Source organism: Ammodytes marinus, assembly GCF_949987685.1.
Source record: "Ammodytes marinus genome assembly, chromosome: 11".
Classification (NCBI taxonomy): Eukaryota; Metazoa; Chordata; class Actinopteri; order Uranoscopiformes; family Ammodytidae; genus Ammodytes; species Ammodytes marinus.
In genome coordinates this window covers 20973297-20999016 of record NC_137215.1, presented here as the reverse complement: position 1 = coordinate 20999016, position 25720 = coordinate 20973297, and the positions used below count along the sequence as shown (strand labels likewise).

The following is a 25720-nucleotide window of genomic DNA, read 5'->3' as shown; positions in this document are numbered from 1 at the left end:
GGCAGAGCAGTCAATAAAGACACCACAAATTCCTGTTACATAGTTTAGTAGTACAGCTTTAATATAATATATCACACTCTGTGAAGCTGGTGGGGAGGGATTTTACTGTACCAATCCACAGTCATCTGCAACAACAGGCTCCTCCCCTCGTTGACAGCAGTTGAAGCAAAGATTTACTTTCAGATCATCTCCGTGCCCTCAAATAGCCCCCGAGGCCTGGGTAGAGGAGAGCCAACTCGCCTTGATCACACCGGGCTCCTCTGCACACTGCAGAAACATTGAGAGCACAGAGTGGTGGTACATTGAGAGCACAGAGTGGTGGTCCTGCTGAATATCATGTATTTTTTTTTCTCCCCCACATTCCGCCTCATTTGACTCAAATGTTCCAGTGGTTGTTTTATGCTCCGATGTGCCTACTTTCCCGAGAGACTGCAGAGTTAACATGGAGGAATAGAAACTGCTCAGGGCTTTTTTTCTTTTGGTGCTTGATATAATCATTGCTTCTCTCTGCTATATAAAGAGGACACTCTTGCTACATGATCTCATTTTCTGACGCTCCTATGCTAATGGCACTCAGAGGAAAGTCAATATTACTCTAAACATTGATGCAGTATTGACTTGGAACGGTCCCAGCTGCACATTAGCACCTCGGACCTGTTGTCTCGCGGTGCGCTGATAATGTCTTCAATCTTGATTTACAAAAGGATATGACAATACAGTGGAGATTGAGATGACTTTAAAAACAGAAAATTGCTTTCATTGCTTGTTTTAAGCATCTTCTAACAATAATGGAAGGATTTAACATTTTGGGAAGTGCTTATTGTCTTTTTTCTGCGGTTGTTGGAAGAAAAATGTTATACCTCTGTCAAGTCTGTACACTAAACATAAATATACGATCAGAAGGTGATACGCTTGGCATAGCTTAGTATAAAGACTGGAAACAGCTAGGCCTGCTCTGTCCAAAGGTTGAAATAATAATCACCTCTACATTTACCAATTTACAAATTTTTATCATTTGTTTAACTTTGACGGTTCCAGGGAGCCATAAGAAAGTTACACCAGGAAGTTACTGCTCCCCAGCCAAGAAATAGTCCATCAGTTAACTCCCCAGCTGAGCTTCAAGATGCCGTTTTTACACTTTGGTTTTGGTGCAGATTAAACAAATGAGTTACAACGTGTTAATGAGCTTTAGAGGTGCTGGTGGGACACAGACAGACGATCTGTTTCCCCAACTGTTTCTAGTCTCTGTGCTATGTTAAGCTAAGCTAACCGGCTGCTGGCACTAGCTTCATATTCAGCGTACAGGTATGAGTCGTGTTGATGTTTGAATATAGATAGACCGTCTTAAAAGGTAAGGGCGACATTGCCTGCTACAAAACACATTGTACGTGAAGCGAAGTCTTCCCTACATGAATTGCAGTCTCTCCTTCATTGAGTAGCCAGAGCACTTTGTTTATGACTGATTCACGCTTTAGTTGTTGTTGTAGTAGTAATTGCAGCCTGGCGGATTTATTGCTCTTGAGTTGTGCAATACAGTGTGTGTGTATATATGTGCATAGTTGTGCTCAAAGTAGGCTTAGTGAGGCATAAAGAGAGGACGGAGGATCTGTTTGGCTGCTGGTGCTGCTTGCCTGATTCCTCAGAAACAGGGCTGACTGTCTGTTGGCCGCAGTCAGGACGTCATCCGGATGGCTGTCTACAGCGGAGAATGAGCCATGCACTGATCTCTAATGAGTGATCTCGTCAGTAGAGCGGGGGCCCATCATGTTTTTTCCCCGTGCTACATAATGATGAGAGTCGAAAGTTTGTGGAGGGATTCGTTGAACTATGGTTTGTTAGTTGGATTTTTATTTTTTTATGTTTTGTAGCTGAAAAGCACTTAAATGAAAACATGATTGCTGAGCATAAATCCTCTGCCTGAGAGACGGGACGAGAATACGCATTTTATATTTAGCGTGGTGGATTTAATGTGAAATCATTGCTGCTGCACTATGAGCAACCAGAAAGCTTTTATTTATTTGTTTACATATAGCAAATGCTAAAAATGGAGCTAAGTTGACAGTTGATGATTTTTTTTCAATCAATTGTCAACACTTTCAGTATTTAATCTGATTAATGTTTGTGACAGCAATTGTCCCCATTGTTAAAGGCCTAATTCACCGGTTGGAATATGAAGGTGTATTGAACTCGGAGATCCTATTTAGTATAAAAGTGGATTTTTTTTTAAATCGGATCATCTTAGCCTGAGAAAAGGCAGAAAGAGTGTTTTATGGTCTCACTGTCTAACCCTACAGTTTCCTTCTTGTGACATCACAGTAAGGGTTAGGATTAACAGGACAGCTGGGCCAAGGGAAGACTAAGGGAAGACTGAGGGAAGAAAAACCTCATTCATTATATTATAATAGTTATTTTATAATGATATAACGCTGGTTCCGTATGGGTGAAGTATTCCTTTAAGGGACATATTTTTATGACATGCAAGAGCCCTCTACTTTTGGAGGCACAGCTTAGTGTGCTACCATGAAATGAATTCCATACATTATTCTGAAAATGGGGAGTTTTTGATATTTTAAGTAGGGCTTCTTGATTAACTGATTAATGAAACAATCAGAATATTAGAATAAAGTGATGTCATCAAACTGCTTATTTTGCCTGACCAGCTGACAGAAGAAAACAAATCAGTTTTGAATCATCTAAGACAAAGAAAAGCTGCCAATCCTCAGAAGAAGCCCATAAAAGGTGTATGCATGTATGCTTGTGAAAATGACTTGAAATGACTGCACTTAAGTTGCATATAAATTGAATGAGTGTTGTCAAATATTGTATTTATGAAACGTCAACACTCTCGCTGTACCCTTTATTAAAGTGCAGTCCATTGAGTAAACTGTCTTGTTTGTCCCACAGTCAAGAGGAGGAGTTGTCTTCATCCTCCAGCGAAGAAGAGGAGAGCGATCAGCGGCAGAATGAGGATCTGTTCGGCAAAGTGGTGTGTGTGGAGGGAGTCGCCACCGGGGACAAGAAGAAGACCACGTGGTATCCTGCTCTGGTTAGCTCACAGTCTCCCTTCCTTCACTGTCCTCTGCTCCATCACTGCTAGCAAACTGCTGCTGCCCTTACAGTGCACTCGTGGCATTGTGCCATTTCATCTAAACACCTGCTCGTGTAACCTTAAGTCAGCACTCAGCAGGGTTATATGTTGTTGCATTAGAATTCACCCTCCATGAAATGTTGGAAAAGCTCACTCAGGTGAATTCTCTTAACAAGAAAAAACTTTCTTTGAAGTAGCTGTCTGACTCCTGTCCTTGGCAGAATTTCAAAAAGCAAAAACTGCTTATTTTGTAGGAAAAAGATATGACATGTTATTTCTGATGTGTTCAACAATGCAGCACAAACACTCGTTTTGATGTTTTCAGTCTTTTCCGGTTTATTTCTTTCCACCCACCCTTAACTCTCAGCCACTGTTAGCGCACAGTGGAGCGGTGACAGGCGTTGTTTGTTTATGTTAGTGTTACAAGGAGTGACTGGGAGAGGGTGGGGAATGCTGTCCCTTTAACTGTGTAGTCAGCACGGCCCCACCTCCAGGGTTTTTTTGTTCTTGGCCCTGCTGTCGATGGAGCTCCGTGCTGCCTCCTTGTGACGGACATGAGAAGTACATTACAAAGTAGCCTGTCATTGTTTTCACTGTTGATGGTAGGGCAGAGGGGTGGAGTACTCTCAGGCAACAGATGACACACAGCTGTAACAAACGGTGTGCTTTAAAGAGACCTGTAGAATCAAAGTCAAGAAAGAGTTCTCTGCGTGCGAGCTGGCCTTTTTCATTTGGAATTTAGTATCACAGAGCAAACATGAGTCACAGTAAAAGCATCCACCCATCAAAGCGTGGATGTATACACAGGGAGCCCGAGTGTAAATCAAATCTCCATAATGGCAGGGCTGCCTCCTCTGGGTTAGGTCCTGGCACTGGAACAACTCCCACTGTTGTGTTCCTCAACAGCAGCAGCACATGCTGTGACGAGTGGGCGCACACCCCTCACACATCGCTCTTCATCTCACTCGCTTGTTTGTCTTTGTTTTGTAGACGCCATATTTTGTAATCCATCAACCGGGCCTTTTCCTGAAACTACTTTAGTCATTGAAACCCCCCCTCCTCCCCTCCATGTAATGTCATTCACACACACACATACACAGTGCCACCTCGTCTGACCTCTCGACCGTCTCTTTTCTTACTTTGCAACAAGGTCATCTCCCCGGACTGCCACGACGACGTGACTATGAAGAAGGACAACATCTTCGTCCGCTCTTTTAAGGATGGAAAATTGTGAGTCATTACGTGATGTGCTAAAAAAAAGACAATTGCATCAATGTGCACGAATCATTATCTGTAGATTATTTTCATTTTGGACCGATGCATACAGTAAATCTAAATTTTCTGTAAATCAATTACTTAACTAGTGTAGTGTAGAACAGTGGTTCCCAAATAGTGTGAAATCCAGTTGTGCCTTAGGATTTCAAACAATTAGGCCTATTGCATGAAAATGTACAAAAGGTTAGCATTTTGAATACAGGTGTGCCTTGAGATTTTGGCCTGCTCTTTGGTGTGCCTTGGCCACAAAAAGTTGGAAAACCACTGGGGAATATCCCCACCAGGAGTCTTGGTATAATTGTTTTTATGGTATATATCTACAGTGAACCGAAGCATATGCACTGCTATTACAAGAACCACTTGAGTGCACTCCATTGATAATGTTTTATGTTTGAAAATATTTCATAATTCCTTTTTCTCTTGTTGTAATGTGGTTTCACCCATGACAAATGTCCTTATTATCACATTATTGGTGCATGTTTTTAGAAATTAATAAAGCTAATGTGTCCATGATGCATTGTTTGCAGCTTGAGAAAAATATAACCTCAGCTCACGCAATCTCCAAAAAAGAGTAAAGCCTCTGCGTGACTTCCCATGCAGTGCTGGGTTGTGTAATTGTATTTGTCCTAAGGCTGTGAGTCACCTGTGGGCTAAGGTAGCGTAGCTTCCCTGCAGCCTGCCCTCGGCATGTGGAACCATAGAGACGGATTATTTTGTGTGTGGCAAAGAGAGGACTAAGCACTGTCAGGAATCTGCACTCAGCCGGTGGTTCTAGCTCTGTATGTGGCTCAAAAACACACACCATCAACAACTCTGTTTTTCTTCTGTTTTCTCGCTGTTCTAAAGTCGTCTTTTCTGTGTGAATGCCATTATTGAAGAAATAGCCTTGAGTCGACATTCCTTAACAGAAGCAGTAGAAAGTGTGAAATAGTGCCTCAGTCTTATCGCTTGTATTTTGGCTAATAGTCAGGTGAAGGGTTGAGCTGATCAGACGGATTAGATAAGGGATAATAAATTGGAGAAGAGCGGGATGTTCTATACTCGTGAGCTATTTACTCTCTGCATTGCATCCTATGATGGCCATGTAGCTCTCTCTATTCTGCAAGAAATTTGATTTCACTGATTGAAATCATCATAGTGTATCAGAGAAGCAGATGCAAGAAATAGTAATGTAAGACGCTTGTAAAATCTATAAGATTGTTAATGAGATTGTCAGGTTTGTTTTCCTTTTTTATGTGACTGGAATAACAAAGATTTTTCACATGCGTCTACACCCTCTTTTCAGTAATGCTGCAGTTGGTTCAATGCCTCCCTATTTCCTTTAGCCCTTTTTGTCCTTATACTGTTTCCAAGTGCTTTTCCGTTCTTTCACAACACACGCGCTCCACATTGTTTGTTATTGTAGTTTTGATCATCCATGTCAGCCTCTGCTCGTCTATTATGATCGGAGTTTGTCTAACTTTCCGCCCCCTGTGTGATTTGTTTTTTATGAAGAGGGGTCACATCCATAGGCCATGTGGCCTGCTCCAGAGCAGCGCCTGTGTCAGTGTGTTCACTTCCCCTCTGAAGGCTCTGGTATCGTTAGTGACAACCATTCAACGTGCTGTTCTAAAACAATGGCTCTGGAACAGTTTTTTTCATAGGGGAAAGCAAGGTCACATGGAGAGTGAAAGACGGTAGTTTTGAGGAAGTGTTTATTCTGATTCAGACTGATCGGGTTACCTTAGAAACAATGGAAGCACAAGCCGTTTATATTTTTTCTTGTCTGGCCAAACTTGCAAACCTGCCAGTGCTGCACAGGAAAAGAGAACAGACTCACTATCGGCTAAACAATCCTCCTGGATTTCCCCTTGTATTTATTATCGATGAAATCTCAATTCAAATGGGAGTTCACTGATTTAATAAAGGTTATAAATTTATCTTGATGTCATATTATGAAGAAGAAGCTGGGCTAGAAGCGTACATTTAAAGTCATTGTGAGCATGCCAGCGTGCTGATGTTAGCATTTAGCTCAAAGCCCTGCTATGCCAGAGTACAGCCTGACAGATCTGCCAGCTAGACCTCAATGAGGATTAATGTTTGTGCATTTGTACACAGAAAACAACTTGTTCACTATGAGCTCTTGCCGGTTTTAAAATTCATAACATGACAAATGTAGTCATTGGATCAGCTGAGCGGCCTACAGATACCACAGCAAATCACCTCTCTGGCAAACGGCCTCTGACTGCTCTCAGCTTACAAGCTCCACTCATCCAACTATCTGCAATATCAAAAAGCACTATGCCCAGCTACTGTAGAGATGATGTAAGAATAGTCTGTGATTGCAGACATGCCTGCAAAGATTGTGTTACTGTTGCTGTAAGGTAGAAAACGCAGAGTGCAGTATTCCCTACTGCGGTGTTCTACGATGCTTCACAAAAAATCTGCTCTGATGACATTGGTTTGCTTACTACTTACTTGATCGGCTTTAATTATAGTCACAGTGTAGAGCTGATCACCAGGTCCCTTCTAATATTAATCAGTGCCGCTATGTGTTCGCAGCAATACTGTGTTGCGGAAGGACGTCCGTGAGATGAACGCCGATTGTCCTCCAAAAGCAGACGCGGGGCTCAAAGCAGGTGAGTTTAAAGTAAAGCATAAGGAGATGAATCTCACAGAAGCGGTGTATATTGGTGCAGCATGTCCCTGACATCTGTGGGGCAGTCTGCGTTTTGACACGCTTGGCAGCAAACACTGTCAGAGCGGGCTGCAGTGAGACACCAATGAAGAAAGAGAAGTTCTGTTTTTGTTCTTGGGAATGCAGCTGCGGAGAGTTCCTGTCACTGTCGAAGTCTATTTTTAATTGAAGTCCTCGGCAAGCTTTTTATAAAGTGCCCCCGTTTCTCTGCTAAGGAGTTCTCACTCCTTCATAATTACAGTTAGGAAACAGCTTTGTATTATCCCCAGCCTTGGCATTCATTCACAGGTGGCTCACTCACAAACTGATATTTTTTCAAAAGTGTAAAACAAGCATCTGCCATGGTTGTTAGTTGCTACTTAAGCCCACCTGTGACATTGTGGCTGAATGCTTCCGCTGCTCTGAGTCACTGCAAACACTCCTGACAGACGGAATAGCATGCTGCTCTTCTTTTTGTTTATGTCAAAACTTTATTTTTACACAGCCCTATTTTTGTATATAGGTCTAGTATTGTTTGTATATAGGTCTAGTATTGTTTGTATATAGGTCTAGTATTTCGTTTCAGAGATAGCAATGCAGTTGTATAATGTTTCCTCCCTTTTCTGTTTTTTTAAGCAAAGTAGTTTTTGTTAAGCCTTAACTGATTGTCAGTTATAGTATTTTCCCTGACACAGTTGGAATGCTTCAGTGCTGGGCTCACCCATGCTTATGCTCGCCCAGCATCCTGACATGGCTAATGTGTTAATATTACTCACTCTGTGTGTGTGTTCCCGACAGCTCTGGACGCAGCCTTGGAGTTCCAGCAGCAGTTCATCGTGCCCAGTGCCTGGAAGACAGAAGTGAAGGAAGAAAGTTCCAGTAGCGAGGATGATGATGAGGATGAAGAGGAAGAGCAGGAAGAAGATGCCAGCGGTGAAGAGGAGGAGGTAGAGACAGAGAGCCATCTCACATGCTATCTCATCCTCCAGTACCTCCCAAGTTAAAAAAAAATGCTCAAACTGTCTTGTTTATGGTCTTTAGGAGGAAGTGGAGCCCTTCCCAGAGGAGCGGGAGAACTTTATGCAGCAGCTGTACAAGTTCATGGAAGACAGAGGTGAGCCTAGATGATGTTTACAGACGTTCTCCCAAAACAAACATTTCACTTAAATGCAGCGATTTTTGGCCTTAGGTTCATTATACGTTTTCTGTTTCCTCTCCCCAGGAACGCCCATCAACAAACGGCCTGTCCTGGGCTACAGGAACCTGAACCTGTTCAAGCTCTACAGGCTGGTGCACAAACTGGGAGGATTTGACAAAGTGAGTGACAGCACTTAGTATAGTTAGATTTTTGTTTTGGTCACACCTGTTCTTGTTTGATGTCGACTGACTGACTCTGTGTCTGTCTTTACATTTGAGCAGATTGAAAGTGGCTCCGTGTGGAAGCAGGTCTATCAGGATCTGGGAATCCCTGTGCTCAACTCAGCCGCTGGCTACAATGTCAAATGTGCTTACCGCAAGTACGTATAATACACACCGCTCCTCCATAGCTTTTAACTCTTGTCGGGCTGATATAGGTTTGTTTCTGTAGTTTTTCACCTAGACAGATATGTAAATAGTAGTCTCCTTTTTGTGTCTGGATGTCTTTTGTTATATGTGGAGCCTCCATTTTTCAAGCAAAACCCCTCAAGAATAAATTAAGCCTCTGTCTTTGCATAATAAGCTTTTAGCGGTGCCAGGTGTGATGAGGATGATTGCATCTATGAGAGGAACAGCAGAATCTGACTTGTTTTTCTGGGTATATTGACAATGCTTTATCATCCAGGTACTTGAATGGATTTGAGGAATACTGCACCTCCACTGCCATCACCTTCAGGATGGACCTCCCTTTGAAACAGGCTCCCAAGGGGGAGACCAAGTCCGAGGGGGAGACGGGAGAAAGCGCTGCCACTTCCTCTAGCCCTGAAGAGCAGAAAGGCCAAGCGGATGGAGAAGCTTGTAGTGCACAGTCGCTAGTCTGCAAGGTGCATTCTCCTTAATGCTGCTTCATCCAAATTGTTCTCCTTTTTTTTCTTCTGTGACAATTTGGAGTATTTGGATGAATATCTCCAGACCTCCTGTGTTTTGTTATAATAACAGCAACTTTCTCTCGCAGGACGAGAAACCCGATTTGACCCGAAACAAAATGGAGCCAGAACCATTGATAACGGAAGCAAAGGACTGCGGAAACGATGAGGAAGATGATGAAGATGAGGAGGAGGAGGAAGAAGAAGACAGCCCCCTCAACGGAGACGCAGACGAGGGCTCGTCCACGTCTCGCCTCGGAGCGGAGAGCGTGAAGCAGGAGCGCGATGAAGAGCTAGAGAGCAAGGACAACTCTGGGTAGGTGGTCTGAAAGGATGCTCCCCCTCCACCAGGGCGCTCCAAAATATCCTCATGGCACAAACACAAGCTCAATGCAGGGTCATTTGCACTGTCAATATTCAATCTGGCTTTCAGTACCTAAGAACTTTTAACGGTTCCTTCAGACAAAAACATTTAATAAAAGGACCTGAGGCATTCGCTTTCCTTGGTGGTGGTAAAAAATACCTAAAAGACCAGTAGTAGACGAGGACCGTTCTGACCTTAATGTCACTAATTCCCAGTCTACCCACAATCCACCTCTACCTGCTAACCAGAGAGAGGAAGGTTCTCCCCCCTCTCTCTCTCTCTCCTAACTAAGCTCTTACCCACTGCCCTCTGTGCTATTATTATTTCTCGTGGCTTAGTCTGCATCAGCTGGCAGAGACATCTTAGAGCACCAAAGCCTGACTGTTACCTTTCACCTGGCATGTCATGCTGTGCTCTCTCTCTCTCTCTCTCTCTCTCTCTCTTTCTCTCTCTCTCTGGGATTGTTTGACCGAGGGGCCAGCCTCACTCACTCAGTGCACACAACATGGCTGTGCTCCCCCTCCACTGGGGGTGTGCGATTTGGCAAAAAATAATATCTAGATATTTTGGGAGATTTTGCCGATAACAATAATTGACTATTTTATTGCATCCCTCAAAACTGTGTAAAAAAAAGGAACTTACTAGTTGTAAAAGCCTTGTGTTGTATTGTTAATAGTTTAGTAGATGTTAATGATAATATTAATAAAAACAACTTATTCAAACTTAAACTATGAAGTCAAAACACGCAACACATTCATTGTGATAAGTAACAATATTTATTTATATTTATAGCCGGTTCAGTCAGCTGCACTCAAAGATAAAGCTCTCGGTTTCTCTCACTGCTAGAGAAAAACTATTGCCAATCATAGACGTGTTTTGATCGTTTTTTGAAAAACGAGTGACATACTGTAGTCGATATTGTCATTTCACACATTGTTAAAACAACAATTAAGATAACATCGTAGACTATATATATGCCCCTCCCCCCACACACACACACACACTTCTCCTGATCGGTCTCTCTCTCTCTCTCTCTCTGTCTCTGTCACTCTCTCTGTGTCATTTTTCTCATATTTTTGGCTTTTTGATGTTCAGCTTTATTACATGTTCCATGTGTGTGAGTGTTGTCACTGATGCATTAGCACACTAGACGCAACATAGCGCTTCAGAGGCAGTAACCTTTTGCAGAGGATGAAATCACTTTTCAGTGTTAAGAAGCGTTTGTCCGGTGGCAGTTGGTTTTGGTCTGGTAGTGGTGGATGCCTTTCCCCCTGTTGTTTCCTGTCCAGACAGAACACTTTGTTGAGACTTGCGTTTGTTCAGCCTCCAGTTTGACCCTTGTGTGTTGTTTGGGTCTGCTGTGGAAAGGCTAGAAATTCCACCAGTCCAAATGCTTAGTGGTCTGCAGTTTTTTGTGTCTGGGTGTAGAATTTGCAAAATCCCCCGAATTTCTGATGCTCTGGTCCGTCCTCTGTAGTTCTTTAATTTTTTTTATTACTTGCAGCCTTGGGCACACTACAGTATGATCATCTATGGCCTGTCTGACGATTGGGGGTGGGTGGCGGGGGGATGTTCTCTGATCCTTTTGGCTTTGTCAGGATGAGACTTCACAGATTCACTCAGCAGACATCCCGCAGGCTGTTCTGATCAGAGCTTTCCTGATATCGAAACCCTGTTCAATCTTTACAACCTGTTATCTGGATGAGAGACCTGCAGCAGAGTGTGTGTGGATCGCAGTTTCATTCCGCAGGCAAAGGAGCTGTGTGTAGCCAATGAGAGTTTACAGGGAGCTCAAACAGGGAAAATTATGTTTTAAATTAATATTCATGAGAGCAAATAATGATATAGCGGGAAACTCCTGAAGTACTCTGACCGCCTAAGTGCTATTTACCTTTCTACATTTTTCCCCCCTTAAGAAGCTTACTCAACTGCTCTATTTGAAAGTGTACAGCCCACTCGGACTGACTCACCAGCCTTTGTCTGTGGCTTTTACAGAGCATCATGATGTACATTTTAACGGTTTGGGGTCCTGACGTAGGTGATGCTTTTGGAACAGTTGTTTAGGGCTGATAAATCTGCTGGTTATTTTTTTATTTTAATGGATTCATCTATTAAAGATAAAGAAACAGTGAATCATAGAGCCCTAGGTGACATGATTTTTTTCCCCAAGCAACAGTCCAATATACCATAAATTAAAAACTAAACAACTCATTTTCACATTTGAGAACCTGAAAAAATGACTTAGAAGATAAAGCAATAACTAAAATAACATGATTTTCTGTTCACCTGATTCACTGATTATTCATCCAATTGTTGCAGCTCTAAACATGGCATATCTCAGTGTGTGAGGCCCTCACTTTGCTTGTTTGTGTCTCAAGGCCATATTTATCTCCGAGGGGTGGCAGAAGGTCTATGAAATTGAGTATATGTGTGTGTGTTTTTTATTTATTTTTCAAATCAGTTGGCATTTGAGTCTAGCGTGTCCCCAGTCTTAGGGCGGTTACTACTTATCCAGTTGTCACTCTTGTACAGCTGCACAAAGAGAGTGCATCTTCTCCTCTGTGTTGCTTTGAAAATGAGCTGTCAGCAAAAAGCACAGGCTCGGAGCGGTTAGGTATGAGAAAGGATTGTATGGGGCACTGTGTTGTAGCTGTTCTCCGTGGCAGCGGACCAAATTGGATTTGGTGGCCCCGCGCTTCCTTCCTTCCAACGCTGTAGTCTCGCTTTCAGTTGCTGCGCTGCCTGCCAAAGTTGTGCTTTTGCCGTGCTAACCTGCCCCTGCGCCTAAAACCACTTACTGGCACTCCTGCAACCTATACCGTAAACCCTCCAGCTTCGACATCTCCTGACTGTCTCCCACTAGCTCCTCCTTGTGGCTGCTTTGTTTCTTACAGTGCGTTTGTGTGAATGAGAATTCCCAAGTATGTTGGTGTGTGTGTGTGTGGGTGTGGATATAGGGGTTAGAAAGTCTAACTGTAGTGTTATTTCCCCATGCAAGATGATTGATTTTTGCCATGAAAGATTTATGTTTTATTTACTGAAACACTCCATGTACTGCTCTTTGACTGGCTTGACTGTAAATGATTCAGTTGTTTATACTGCAGTTTGTTGTAGGTTAGACTGGTCTAGAGCCAAGGCAGGACAACAATGGGCAGTTTATGTTTCTTTATAGGAAAGGGCCTAGTGTTGTAATGGGACAGGGTAGGCGAGGGTGCAGCAAATACATTAGAAAAACAGGCTTCCTAGCAGCAGTGAGTCAAGTGATTTGGTTGGGTTGGGGTGGCTGTGGGTGTGGTTTGGGGGTTGTGTGTGGTGTGTTCAATGGGGCAGCCTAGGGCCAGGAAGTGCTGAACTGTTTTTCTTGCAGGGATGACAGCAGTCAGGAGGGGGAGGAAGGGGAGGAGTTTGAGTGTTACCCCCCGGGGATGAAGGTGCAGGTGAGGTATGGGCGAGCCCGCAATCTGAAGACGTACGAGGCCACTGTGAAAGAGGCAGACGTGGAGGGGGGAGAGGTGCTCTACCTGGTGCACTACTGTGGCTGGAACATCAGGTAAGACAGGACCTGGGGAGGAATCACCTAACGTCTATATTCACCCAACAAAAACAATAATCAAAAAAATACATCTCGTAATCAATTCAGCTCAAGGGGATCACAACTACATGGGTATCCCCGGAAAGCCAGTTACAGATACAGCCCTTTCTCACAATTCTGCTTCACCTGATTCACTCCCATGGTCAGTACTCTGATTATGGAGAACACTGGGCCATCTAGTGGCCGAAACAGAATTGAGTATCGGGGGCTTGATGTGGATCATTCCTCAGCTTCCCCTCACTCACTTTTGACTGAATCCCCTGTCTGTCTGTCCCCCCCAGCTGTCTGTCTCTCAAATCTACAGACAGACTGAATTTGAACAAATTTCACTCTTGGAAAGCAGCCCGCCAGTGTTTTTTTGATTTTTTAGATCCTACAATATGATTTTTGAAAAAAAAAAATGTTTTACTGCGAGCTTACCCTTTTGGATCTCTGAAAAAGGCCAACCAAAGTGCTTCTACACTCACCTCTACCTCTCAACCCTCTCCCCCTCCCTCCCCAGCGGGTCAGGGTTAACGCGTTAAGTAGAGTGTTAGGGTACCATGACACCGAGGTTAAACTAGTGCAATCAGCATTTCATTGTCTCAATGTTGTTGTGTGGTCCTCCAGCACTCTATAACAGACAGTGGGATGTTCTCTGCATTGTGTCTTGTCGTGTGCGATGTTGTGAAACTTTTCTTCCATCTTTCCTCATTCGAACCCAAGTAGCACCCTTGGTACTGGAACTTTGTTGAATATGATTTGTGTGGTGGTCGGTGTTAATATTCTTTCTTTCTTCATTGTAAAAGGTTTGTCTTTTTCTACATAACACCATTTGGAATTCTTCCTTTTGTGCTGTTGAGGCTTATTGTGTCCCAGCAACTTGTTTGGGGGTCAGACAGTAGAGGTGTCTGTGTGGTGGGTGGTGTGAGAGGATATTTCTTTGCTCCTTTCAAAGATCCCAATGATGAAATTGTCTCTTGTCTTTGTACTTGATTTTTTTTTCTTTTTAGATATGACGAATGGGTCAAAGCAGACAAGATTGTGCGCCCCGCCAATAAGAATGTACAAAAAATAAAGCACCGCAAAAAAATAAAGGTACGACTTTGGAGAGTGTTAAACGTTTCAACTTTAACCTGGTTTGGTGTCACGCCGTGAATGACTGACTGTGTTTTTATTCCGACAGAACAAAGCTGAGAGGGAGCGAGACAGGTTGGAGAGGCTCAATGACAGAGAAGCCCTCGGCCCTTCGCCCAACGGTAACCGCATCCCGCGCTCCAAATGCGGCCTGAGTCAGGATGTCTTTTCCAAGATGGACGAGGGTGAGGAACAAGGGACTCAGCAGTCTCCAGTCAAGTCTATAGAAATTACTTCTATCCTCAATGGCCTGCAAGGTAGCAACACTCATTAGCCTGTAGTCCTCATGCACACTTAAAGGTGGAGTTAGCGATTCTGGGGAATGCTTGTTGTCAAAATAACTTTTAGTCGACATCAGTGAATATCTCCTCACAATCTGCTACCTGTCCATACTGTGTGTGTTTAAAATAAATCCAGTGTTGATACACAGCCTAGGCTGTGTAAACGGGCATGTTGCTAGCTACAGTGGCCCCCCTTTTTTCTTTTCTTTTTTTTTCAGCGCACACACAGTATGGACAGGTAGCAAATCCTCAGGAGTTATTCACTAATTTTGAGAAAATTTATTTTGACAACAAGCGGTCCCCAGAATCACTGACTACCCTTATAGCAGATCAGGGGCCTATTTCAGGAAGCGGGTTTGGAGGCAACTCAGAGTTAGTGGAAACCCTGGGTTTTCCGTTTCAGGAAGCAGGTTGAGCACAACTCCGAGTCCGTTACCGTGGCAACATACGCCGAGAGGCTAACCCGCTCGATGGAAGGTTTGAGGGAACCGACTCTGAGTTTGTTGTCACTTTACGTTGCTGCTCCGACTGAAGAAAGCGTGTCACAGCGCGTCCCTGTACAGTTTGAAGCAAACTCACTACATAGAAAATCTCCATCGGGATGTTATTATCATTTCCTGATGGTTTTACGTTTGTTCAATCATTTATCTGATCAGTATTCTCAGCCCTCGTGTTGTTGATATAGGCGGCCACCAAACACACTGTGAACATGCTCTGCATTCAAATTAATTAGTACTTTTAGCTTACTTCCTGTCAGTTACTGCAGTTAGCAGTCCCTACGTCACCACATTAATGCACTGCAGTCTTCAAGCAGCAAGTTATCTAGCATCATCTCAGATCCGTAAGTGTAATAAAACATGATAAAAACCATCAAAACAGACATTGGGAAGGATTTTTACCTGCTCCGCCATTGTAGGCGCATAAACATTCACCCATCTGTCGCTCTCTGTGCTTGCACTGGCTGTTCTGAAACCGATAACCCAGAGTTGCATATCTCTGAGTTGGGCAACTCAGAGTGCAGGGTTGAACTCAGAGTTTGTTAACCCTGCTTCCTGAAATAGGCCCCAGGACTGTATGTCTCTGAAGTGGTGTGTTTATGCCTGTGAATATTCTGCCGAAACTAACGAAAGCTCTGTATTCTTTGCCTCAGCGTCTGAGATTTCCACGGACGAAAGCGAGCACGAGGATGAAGAGGGAGTGCATGAGGAAGAGGATCGCCCAGGTCTCAGAGGCAGCCCCAGGAAGGCCCAGCCGGAGACCCCGCAAACATTGGAACGCTGGGAAGGTGGCAACCCTCCTGAAGGATACAAACCTTCTCTGGTCTCTGGAAAGAATCAGGATCTAGTCAGTGCAGAAGGCGCCGAGGTCGGGAAGCGCAGAGGTCAACCGGAGTTAGAAGTAGAGGTGAGCACCAGGAAGAGGAAATCCGACAGTGCGGTAGAGAGGCCCCTAAAAGGCCAGTCCAAAGCCAAGACCAGGAACACCAGGAGCGCTGACTGGCTGCCCGGAGGCTCTCCCAGGAAGCTGGAGGAGAGAGGGCCCGGTGCGGGGCAGGAGAGCAGCAGTTCAGATGATGAAGGCGCAGCACTCGCCGAGTCGCAGGCCGAGGAGAGCGAGAGAAGCCGGACAAAAAACAAAGCTTCCCCTTCCAAGAAGTACAACGGGATGAAGGAGAAGACCAAAACTGTCAGACAAGCTGGGTTCTGGGAGATTCCTGAAAAGAGGGCCAAAATGCCTGGGACTCCTGAGGAGAGGCCAGCTGTCCGCTCCAAAGGCCAAAAGGACGTGTGGTCCAGCATCCAGGCCCAGTGGCCGAAGAAGACTCTCAAAGAGTTGTTCTCTGACTCGGACACGGAGGCCGCCAATTCTCCTCCTCCTCCCGTGCCCTTGTGTCTGGAAGAGCCCAGTGTGGAACAGGATGCCGAACCTGAAGACGAGGTCTCAGAGGAGCAGATGGACAACGACAAACTGCAGGAGTTTCCCAGCAGCGGCAGTAACTCTGTACTCAACACACCACCAACGACGCCTGAGTCCCCCTCGGGAGGAGGCAGTGCTGTGGAAGACTCTGTTCAGGTCCAGCCTTCCTCCCCTCCACCGTCTATACCCCCGGCCTTGCATTCAGAGCCGGTGTGTGACGCTCTGCCCCAGGGACCCATACAGGAGGAGGTGGCAGGCGGACGCAGCGAGACGGACAGCAGCACGGTGGAAGTGGAGAGTTTGGGTGGGGAGCTGCAGGAGCTCCCTCCGGACGAGGGGGCAGGTTCCCCCTCCAAAGGGTTTCATGTCAGCCTCTCCTGCAACAGCAGCAGCAGCTGCAGCCTAGAGCTGAGCAGCAGCAGTCAACAGGAGAGTGAGCAGAAGTCCAAAGGTACAGCCAATCTACTCTAAAGCCTAGTTTCCACTGACCAATTTGGTGCGGATTGGCACGCATTTATTTGCATTTCCGATGTCAAAAGTTGGGAAGCCAACCGTGCCGCACCTATTTTTGACACCCTTTATTTGGGGTTCCAAGCCGTTCCAAAAGGGATTGCTCCACAGAATCGTCATTTCCTTGCGAGAGATTGTGTGTAGTCACCTCTGAGTAAAGAGTCTTGTGTTCAGGGTTTTTCCTGCATAGAGAACATTTTGGCGCCCGCCAAAGCGGATTTATCCAGCGCCAAAGGAAAATCAGGAGCGCCAAAATGATAAAGATTGAGAATAAATATAGCTATTTAAAACCTCTCCAAATTCAGCCCAATTTAAGTCATCCTTCTTGAGGGGTTGGGCAATAACTTGAATTTCATTTTCGATTACTATTACGGCTTCCCTCAATCATGAAAACAAAATATTTGTTATTAAACTATCATTGTTCCGCACGCCGGGGCATGCAGGCTGTTAAATGCAGCGAACCCTTTCAGCCGAGCGGTGCGCTCGCTCGGCCCCTCCCTCACCTGATAATTTAGCTATCGACTGGTCCAGAGAGGAGGGAGATGTTGCGCATTGCCGGGTGTTTTGAAAAACTTCTAGATGACGAGAATAAAGGTAAAACTAATTGTGTTGTCTGAAAACACTTCAGACTCACAACAAACTAAAATAATGTGCAAGATGTGTCACGCGCGGACACACGAGTAACGTGACATACGCGACCGCGAGAGAGAGAGAGAAAAAAAGGTATACGACCTGATCTGGACCTCTAAACTTCTCGACCAATTTGTTTATTCACTTTAAGTCGAATCATAGTGGTCTATGACCAAGCAATCACTGAATAAAAAAACACAGGAAGTGTAATGCTCCTTGACTCCTGCCACCACAACTGTCAACACTACAATGCAACTGCCTTGACATAAATAAATCATGCCCTTACATTTAATGCTATCTAAAGACGTGCCCTATCAACACCATTTACAACGGGTTATTTTTATTTTGACATATTTATTTTATTCAATTATTAAAAATATGTTTCACTTATTTAGCCTATTTCTATTCTCCCTGTTTTCAGTTCAACTAGGCCTTTGTTTAAAGTCCAAAGTCATGGTGTTATCAGAAAGAAACCTTGACCTTAATGTTCTTAAATCAATGATTAACTGTCTTTAATGATCGTGATAACACAATGTGATTACTCAAAATAATCATGATTATGATTGTTTCTTTCTTCTTGCAAATTCCATGGTTTAGATCAATTAGAAACAATTAAAGTATTAAATAGGTAGACCTAGTCATTATTAGTATTTTGACTTCATATCTACAGGTTGTTTATTGTGATTTCATAAGCGTCAGTGAGCTCCATGGTTACGCAGTGATTGACAGGCTGACTGAAATGCTCTTGAGCTGGACAGAAACTCCCCTCTCCCAACCCCACACCTTCTTAAAATACATAAACCGTTTGCCTTTACTGTGGCACATAGTCGTGACTCCAAAAAAATTTGGTCGCGTACTGACCCCCCAAAGGCCCATTCTCAGCCAGGAAAAACCCTGTGTGTTATGCGAAAAAATCGTCTGGCAGCTTTTTATTTATTATGTGCCATTATTTCCTCTTCATTGAGTTAATATGCATGCTATACTGTGTCTCGCTGCCATGATGTCACAACAGTTACATAGCTGCCGCAACCAGTGCCGTTCACCGGCTCTGACACATATACTCTGAGCGCGGCTATCGCTGTCCAGTATGAACCCTTCCTACCAAGTAAGGGTACTGTTGGCAGTGGAAACGCAAGCCAGATCTAGGGTAACCGTGCCCTGCCGAACCGAACTGTGCTGCTCAGTGGAAAATGGGCATAACTTTTGTATTCCTTTTTTTGTATTTCTTAATTAAAGAAATACAAGTGTAACAGTCTGTCAACATCGTCTTGCTTTTTCTCTTGCAGCATCTGCAAGTCAGAAGCGGCAGAAAGAATCACAGACAGGTGGAACCCCTAAGAAACAAAAGCCAAACCGCAAGAGCCTTGTCGTGCCTCCCAAAAAGAATAGGAAAACAGGTAAGTAGCTGAAGGGCTGACTGCTCGCCAATATAACATTTATCTGCCCTAGAATTTCTATTGCATACTTACTTGTTTCCTGCCTTTGAATCACAGGTTACTCCGCCATCTTCGCTCCTCCAGCCAACAGCAGTGACAGTGAAGACCAGTCTGTTGTTGAGGGCCCTGCCAAATCAACTGCCTCCAAGAACAGCACATCAGAAGTGAAGGCTGCCACTTCGCCCAAGTGTCACGGACGTTCTCCACCCTCAAGCCATAAGTACCAAAAGCAGGGTGACTCCGACCACACCCAGCACCGCGACCACCATGGCAGATCGCCCCGTGTATACAAGTGGAGCTTCCAGATGTGTAAGTGTCACACATTGAACTTTTTGTTATGTAGCCTATTTCTTTCTTTTTTAGTTTATTTAAAAAAAGCTTAAGCTACTCTCTTGTTTCTTTGTGATTTGGGAGAACTAATTCTTTAATTTTGCAACAATTTTGCATTTAATTTAGTAAAGTTGAGTTTTATACAGTATATGTTTTATTGTAACAAAGTGCTCCTGCTCCTGTGCCTGTGCGCTGTTCAGTGTTCACCCTCAAATCCTGAAATCCTACGTTATTCACTTTCCAATCAGCTGACCTGGAAAAGATGAGCAGCCTGGAAAGGATTTCGTTTCTTCAGGAGAAGCTGCAGGACATCAGGAACCACTACCTCTCGCTCAAGTCTGAGGTGGCCTCCATCGACAGACGACGAAAACGCATGAAGAAGAAGGAACGTGAAAGTGAGTAGTCCGCTCTTTGTGACCCGGACACAACTGATCCCCTGGATTAAGAAGCACCAGCTGCCTTTTTATCCATTCTGAAGTGTGTGTGTAAATTCCCTCCTAAGATTTAAGTAATTAAGTTAATTTCCAACCGCACCATTAAAAGCAAGTAAATCCCTTTAGCAATGGATCAATTGGTTGCGAGGAAATATTTGTAGTGCCGACCAATTATAAGCACTGAACAATCTAAACAGGAAGTTGCTTCATCATAACATATAGTGGGTGCTGGCCCATATTCTCTTAGAAATCACTTTGTTGTATTTCTGAATGAACAAATGGTGAATTAAGTGTCTTCAGAATTAGTAATCATGCAGTTCAGAATGAGATGGAAATATCTGATTATGCTAACGTAAGCGACAGTATGATAACTTAGTCTGATATTGTTTTTGAGGTACGTATGTTGGGTTATTTTTTTAAACTCATATTACATCTTCCCAGTTAATCTAGTTTTGGGTCAGATGTGTTGAAGTGAATTTAATATTCAATGACGTTTGTGTACAGCAATCCATTTGTATTTCAGTGATGCGTGAATCTCCACTAAGCTATCACTTTATAATTAGTCTAAAATGTAACATGCATAGAAGCCCCCCAGGGGATCGACTGTGTGTTGCTTCAAACCGACCATAACCGAATCCCGTCTCTGTCCCTTAGGCACAGTGGCTGCTTCCTCTTCCTCCTCCTCGTCCTCCTCCCCGTCCTCCAGCTCGCTGACTGCGGCCGTCATGCTGACACTGGCCGACCCACCGGTCTCCTCCTCCTCCTCCTCCTCTCAGAACTCTGGGGTCTCAGTGGAGTGCAGGTGACAGGACCAACCAGCATAAGCCACCGCACTTAGCACTTAACCAGCACCCTGGGGTCACCGCCCCCCATTCCCTTTCCAACAGGACGGACGAGTCAACCTACATACTGTAACTACTGGGGCACAAAAACCAGACCAGAGACAAACAGATTTGAAAAATACAAAACAAAAGAAACAAGCACTATTTTCTATTGACAACTGTTTCATTGGCAAGCTAATGGCACTAAAGTGCACTTTTATGAAGATTGTGTAGGGGGGTGAAATTTGTCAAATCAAAATATGTAACAAAATTGTCTTTCACGCTCTTCTTAATTGAACATTTTTAAGAATTGTTTTTGCAAGCAATAATTGTCTCTATTTGATAAAGTTGTATCGGCAAGAGGATGATTTCCAGTGAAGATCCCTCTGTGCTCTGTCCCAGTACATCAACACGGTGTCGCTTGTGCTGGCCGTGTTATTACGGGGGATTCAGAGGTACACTGCCACATTGGCGTTAAGGGCGTAGGAAATGTAACTTTGCCACGTTTCTCTGTCCATCCTCATTTAAAAAAAGGAGAAAAAAAGGTCATGTGGTTAAACCTCAAGTGGTTGACGCCGCTCTGCTCCCGTACGGGCACATTGTCCTGCACAAGCTTGCATCCGGTCATAGAGGTGTCGACGGGTTAAGAGTTTCCGACCATCATAGATCCACTGACGGCTTCAGTGGATGAATATGATAATGTAGTGCCTTTTTGTTCTTTTCCATGGGGCACTCTGAGAAAGGACAGAACTTTTATTTTATTTTTCTCCTGATCCTCTTCTCAAATCAGAGGACTGGAAAAATGTGTTCCTTACAAAAGATTGAAGTATGCTGTTTGAATGAGCAAGCCGTGTGGGGCTGAGTCTGACAGGTCATGATGGTTTTTATCAGCGTATGGTAATGTTTGAATGGTAAAAGCAAAAACTCTTCTACTCGATCACCTGTAATCTACTACTGAATACTCATCCAGCTTGGGTATACCTTTCGAGTGTGACAGTATAAAATGTGCAATGATGGAGGTGGTCACATTTCTTCAGTTCATCAGCCTTTTAAAAAAAAGAAGCCCATCTGCTTTTTTTATTATGTTTTCATCATCGATTCACCCCCCGCCCCCAAGTCCTGTCGTCTTCACTGAAGATTTGCAGCTGGATAAAGCTAATGTGAAGGCAGTAATATAGTATAGGTATTTGCAGCAAGTACTCAGTCAGTACTGCAGAACACACAGATTACACAAATGCAAACATTTGCAGTGTTCCAAACAACATGGAAGTTATTTGAAGTATATTGTTGCTTCGTTAAATACAACTTTTTTAAATTTATTTTGTGGCATCTCGAATTTCACTCTCTATCAATAATGACATGCCAGCTTCCTCTCATACTCATCCCTACCAAAAAAATATTTTGGTTTCCGTTTCCTGTACTATGACCAGATTAAAGGTAAAAGATATTGTAAATGTGCATTTATATCATAAAGTGACGTATGTGTGTACATTTTATGAAGACATCTCCAGTGTTTCCTTTGTACAGACCCCCTACTGTATGATAACCTGAAGTTACATTTTGTTTGGCACTTGTATGTAATTGTATGCTTTTGTTATACATTTGTATATTGAGAAGTGTTTTGAGTCAAGCTATTTAATATTTTGCAATGTAAATAACATGTACTTTTCTGTACAGACAGTTTTACGGTTTTAACTGTAGTTTGAGTGTAAATACTGAGGAGTACAGCATGTTTGTTCTCCCCTCCCCTGATCTCCTCATCCTTGTTCTCTTGTAAGAACAACATTAACTGAGCTCTCTCGTTTTTGTTCAGCCTCTTTTATCAGTTTCAATAGTTCTCTTAATTTCTTTTCTTTATGTTTTGCTTTATTTTGTATTCTGTTGTTTCTTCTTTTATAGCTTGTGCTTGTAAAAGGAAGAATGGTGGTTTCTGGATGCGGCTGAACTATTTTCCAATCTGTACATGGCCTGAAGCTAAAGCTATAGGAACTTGTATTATGGAGAATGGTCATGGATCATATATTACGAGAAAGTAAGGGAGCTTGTTGAAAAATGCTCAATAGTATTTATTAGGCTCATCTGATGATGGTCATTGTGTAATTTATTGTAAAAATGTAAGCAAAGCAGAAGCCTCTGTTTGAAATAAATGCCATAGTTTGTGAAATACTCAGTGTGTCTCTTGCCTTCAGTAGTGGAATGTAACTTTTACCCCAGCCCAGTACAATATAAAGTATTTCTACTTTGATTGAATATGCCTCATTTATTATACTTTTACTCTGTTATTTTACAGATGGTTTCTACATACAAAACAAGAAAATATTTTGACATATAAGGGATAACGTTAAAGATTAATTACCATACATTGTGCATTATACAAGGTGTGAAGATGGTTTGTTTATCATTACTTTTTTTGTTTCTTTCCAGTTAAAATGTTTACTTGAGGCTCTTAGCTAATGCTGTGTTAGGGGCGTATCTGGTATCTGTTCACAAATAAGCGCCTAAGCATTCATTTTACTATAAACAACATGATAGCTAGAGGGTTGTGGGTTGTACCTTCGACTTCACGGCTTGCGTCATGGCTTACGTACTTCCTCTCCGCAGTCCGCACTTCCTTAGCGGCGTGCTAGCTGTTCGTGTGCTGCGAGCGGCGGCAAGGAGCAGCTCAGACAGAAATTATGAGCGGGAGGACGAGCGTGTTTGTGGCCGGGCTGTGCGGGACCCTCTTCCTAGCATACTGTATTTACTTCGACAGAAAAAGACGGAGCGACCCACGTTTCAAGGAAAAGCTGCGTGAACGTAAGTGTTTGAGCCTAGGAAGTCAAAGTAGCTATGGCACGTTAGCTTCCACCTTCACTAGACAGACCAAAAGTCATGAAGTCGTTATAATAGAAGTCGTTATAATAGAACACAACACAGAGCATTAACATGGTGTAACCATATACTGTATAAGAGGGTTTAACATATGGCTATAAAGTGTATATGGGTCTAACCTACTTCACTACGTCACAGGAGGGATAGCTCGTGGGAGACGCACGCGGAGGCTAACCATGTGTTTCTCCTTTTGTGCAGCAGCAAAAAGTCTAAACGCAACTTTTGTCTCGCAGGTAGAAGAAATAATAATGCTACCGGTGAGAAGGCTGGGCTGGCCAAGGTAAGACTAATGGGGGTACACGGGATAAACCCGTTTTCAGATGGTTTATTTTCCTGCTGAGGCCTAAACGTGCATTTGTGTAACACTTTGTCTGATGACTTTGAAGCTGCCTGACCTGAAGGACGCGGAAGCTGTGCAGAAATTCTTCCTGGAAGAAATCCAGCTGGGAGAGGAGCTCCTGGCACAAGGTCAGTCATAGACTAAAAAAATAGGAAACATTTAACTCAACTTTATAACACGTGCGTATGCACCGGACTCATTATTTAAAGTAACTTACAGAAAATCTACAAAAAAGCTTTAAAAGGCATTTAATTAATGAAAGGCCTGAATTGATAAAATAATTTCTTAAATCAATATTCAAGAAGTATTTTTTTTAAAGCAAAGAAATGAGTAGCATTTAGCAAGCTCTTTATTCCCAATGTTGCAATATGAAAACTCCAAACAAATTAATCCATGTCTTTGTCATGTTTGAGATAGTTTTCTAAACCCCTTTCTCTCTCTTGCCCAGGTGAATTCGAGAGAGGTGTTGACCACCTGACCAATGCCATAGCTGTGTGCGGTCAACCTCAGCAGCTGCTTCAGGTGCTCCAGCAGACACTGCCGCCCCCGGTCTTCCAGATGCTACTCACCAAGCTGCCAAGCATCAGCCAGGTGAGGATATCTCCCCACTTGAAACATTTCTTTGTGACAGTGTTGTCGCTGAGCATCCTTAATAAACCCCCCGGTTGCATTTTGTGGTCTCTGGGACAAGAAAGGGTGCAAGATCAAACTTAGAATCCAAAGCCGAGAGACTTGTGTCAGTAGCTCTTGGTTATTTCACCTCTAAGACAGATATACTAACATGACAAATAAGTCATTATTATTTTAATTTCCTCTTTGATATTCTTTTACACAACTTAAGCTGCAGCTGGTGCTCACTGTGAGATATGTTTTTTTCTGTTTTTCAGCGAATCGTCAACGCTCAGTCCTTATCAGAAGATGACGTGGAATGAGTGTCTGTGTGTGTGATTGCCAGGTAAGGCTTTTCCCCACACTTGAATAACGTCAGTGTGGCGGCTTTGTCGCTGAGCATCCTTAATAAACCCCCCAGTTGTATTTTGTGGTCTCTGGGACAAGAAAGGGTGCAAGATCAACTTTTGAGTCCAAAGCCGAGAGCCTTGTGTCAGTAGCTCTTGGTTATTTCACCTCTAAGACAGATATGCTAACATGACTACAAAGTCTTTATTTTTATTTCCACTTTGAGAGTTTTACACACGTTTGGCTGTTCTGTAATTGGTGCTCACTGTAATGTTTTTCTGTTTTTCAGCAAATCGTCAACGCTCAGTCTTTATCAGAAGATGACATAGAATGAGTGTGTGTGATTGCCTGTGAGATTTCTATCACTATATTCCATGAAGGGATTTCAGACAACTGGTGACTGTGCACTGTTTGGTATGTGTGCATGAGCAGTGAGCCTGATTATGACAGAGCTGGCCCTTTGCACACCAGATGACGGCAGCCCCCTCCATTCTCATGGCACTCGGAGGTTAAAGAACTTCCTCAAGGTTACGCTTCTGGGAAATGTTGAAAACGCATTCCATCTTTCTAATCTTGTTCCCACCAGTTCAGTTGTTGTATTTATTTCCCTAGAAATTCATTTTGTCACTGATTTTGTTATGAACTACGTAAAAAATGAATGTATGTCAATTGTTACATATAAATGTGTCTATAATAAGCAGAGCACTGTGGAAAAATTGTAGTTTTCAGATTTCTTTGTTTTGTTTGTCATTTTAAGTGTTCATTTTATATTCCAGTCTTTCATACCTGGAGATCTTATTTGTTTTGAATCCTTAAATAAATATATAAATAAATAAAAACAGTTTGTCCTTTCATTGACCACTAGAGGGCAGTAGCAATGCACAGGAAAGTTTGAAGCATTTATATTTTTGAGATGTGGGTGGAGGGAATATTTCATTTTGCCAAATGTAAAGTGTAGAGTGCATGAATAATAAAATAATGCAAGACCAAATGTACTAGAAATATGTTCAGGAACATGAAGAAATTGAAATGTGATGCT

At 43.2% G+C, this 25720-nt stretch overlaps 2 protein-coding genes across 3 annotated transcripts in view; both read left to right on the top strand.

Annotated features, from left to right (window-relative positions):
• The window catches only part of arid4b (AT-rich interaction domain 4B), a 53631-nt gene extending 30976 nt beyond the window's left edge, over positions 1 to 22655 (top strand). The window contains exons 8-24 of one of the 2 annotated variants that reach the window (XM_080036693.1): positions 2905 to 3046; positions 4239 to 4318; positions 6905 to 6981; positions 7818 to 7966; positions 8061 to 8133; positions 8242 to 8336; positions 8439 to 8536; positions 8842 to 9040; positions 9172 to 9398; positions 12814 to 12996; positions 14031 to 14115; positions 14204 to 14339; positions 15586 to 16803; positions 18779 to 18889; positions 18986 to 19237; positions 19507 to 19653; positions 20347 to 22655. In XM_080036693.1, coding sequence (XP_079892819.1) covers positions 2905 to 3046; positions 4239 to 4318; positions 6905 to 6981; positions 7818 to 7966; positions 8061 to 8133; positions 8242 to 8336; positions 8439 to 8536; positions 8842 to 9040; positions 9172 to 9398; positions 12814 to 12996; positions 14031 to 14115; positions 14204 to 14339; positions 15586 to 16803; positions 18779 to 18889; positions 18986 to 19237; positions 19507 to 19653; positions 20347 to 20498 — 3424 coding nt within the window. In that variant the 3' untranslated portion in view covers positions 20499 to 22655. Of the gene's footprint in view, positions 1 to 2904; positions 3047 to 4238; positions 4319 to 6904; positions 6982 to 7817; positions 7967 to 8060; positions 8134 to 8241; positions 8337 to 8438; positions 8537 to 8841; positions 9041 to 9171; positions 9399 to 12813; positions 12997 to 14030; positions 14116 to 14203; positions 14412 to 15585; positions 16804 to 18778; positions 18890 to 18985; positions 19238 to 19506; positions 19654 to 20346 lie in introns of both variants that reach the window. The other variant, XM_080036692.1, reaches the window with a different exon arrangement.
• A 471-nt stretch (positions 22656 to 23126) lies between these two features.
• Positions 23127 to 25520, top strand: tomm20a (translocase of outer mitochondrial membrane 20). Its single transcript, XM_080037367.1, has 6 exons — positions 23127 to 23309; positions 23618 to 23664; positions 23771 to 23852; positions 24173 to 24315; positions 24612 to 24679; positions 24971 to 25520. Exons 1-5 carry the CDS (start codon positions 23189 to 23191, stop codon positions 24654 to 24656), a joined length of 438 nt encoding a protein of 145 aa, XP_079893493.1. The 5' UTR covers positions 23127 to 23188; the 3' UTR covers positions 24657 to 24679; positions 24971 to 25520.
• Positions 25521 to 25720: the final 200 nt, after the last annotated feature.

What these genes read in the sequence shown, in the direction of transcription:
- tomm20a (XM_080037367.1), top strand. Translation starts at nt 23,189, where the DNA reads ATGAGCGGGAGGACGAGCGTGTTTGTGGCCGGGCTGTGCGGGACCCTC. An exon ending in AGAAGGCTGGGCTGGCCAAG is followed by an intron (nt 23,665 to 23,770) that starts GTAAGACTAATG and finishes ATGACTTTGAAG; the next exon opens with CTGCCTGACCTGAAGGACGC. An exon ending in AGCTGCCAAGCATCAGCCAG is followed by an intron (nt 24,316 to 24,611) that starts GTGAGGATATCT and finishes TCTGTTTTTCAG; the next exon opens with CGAATCGTCAACGCTCAGTC.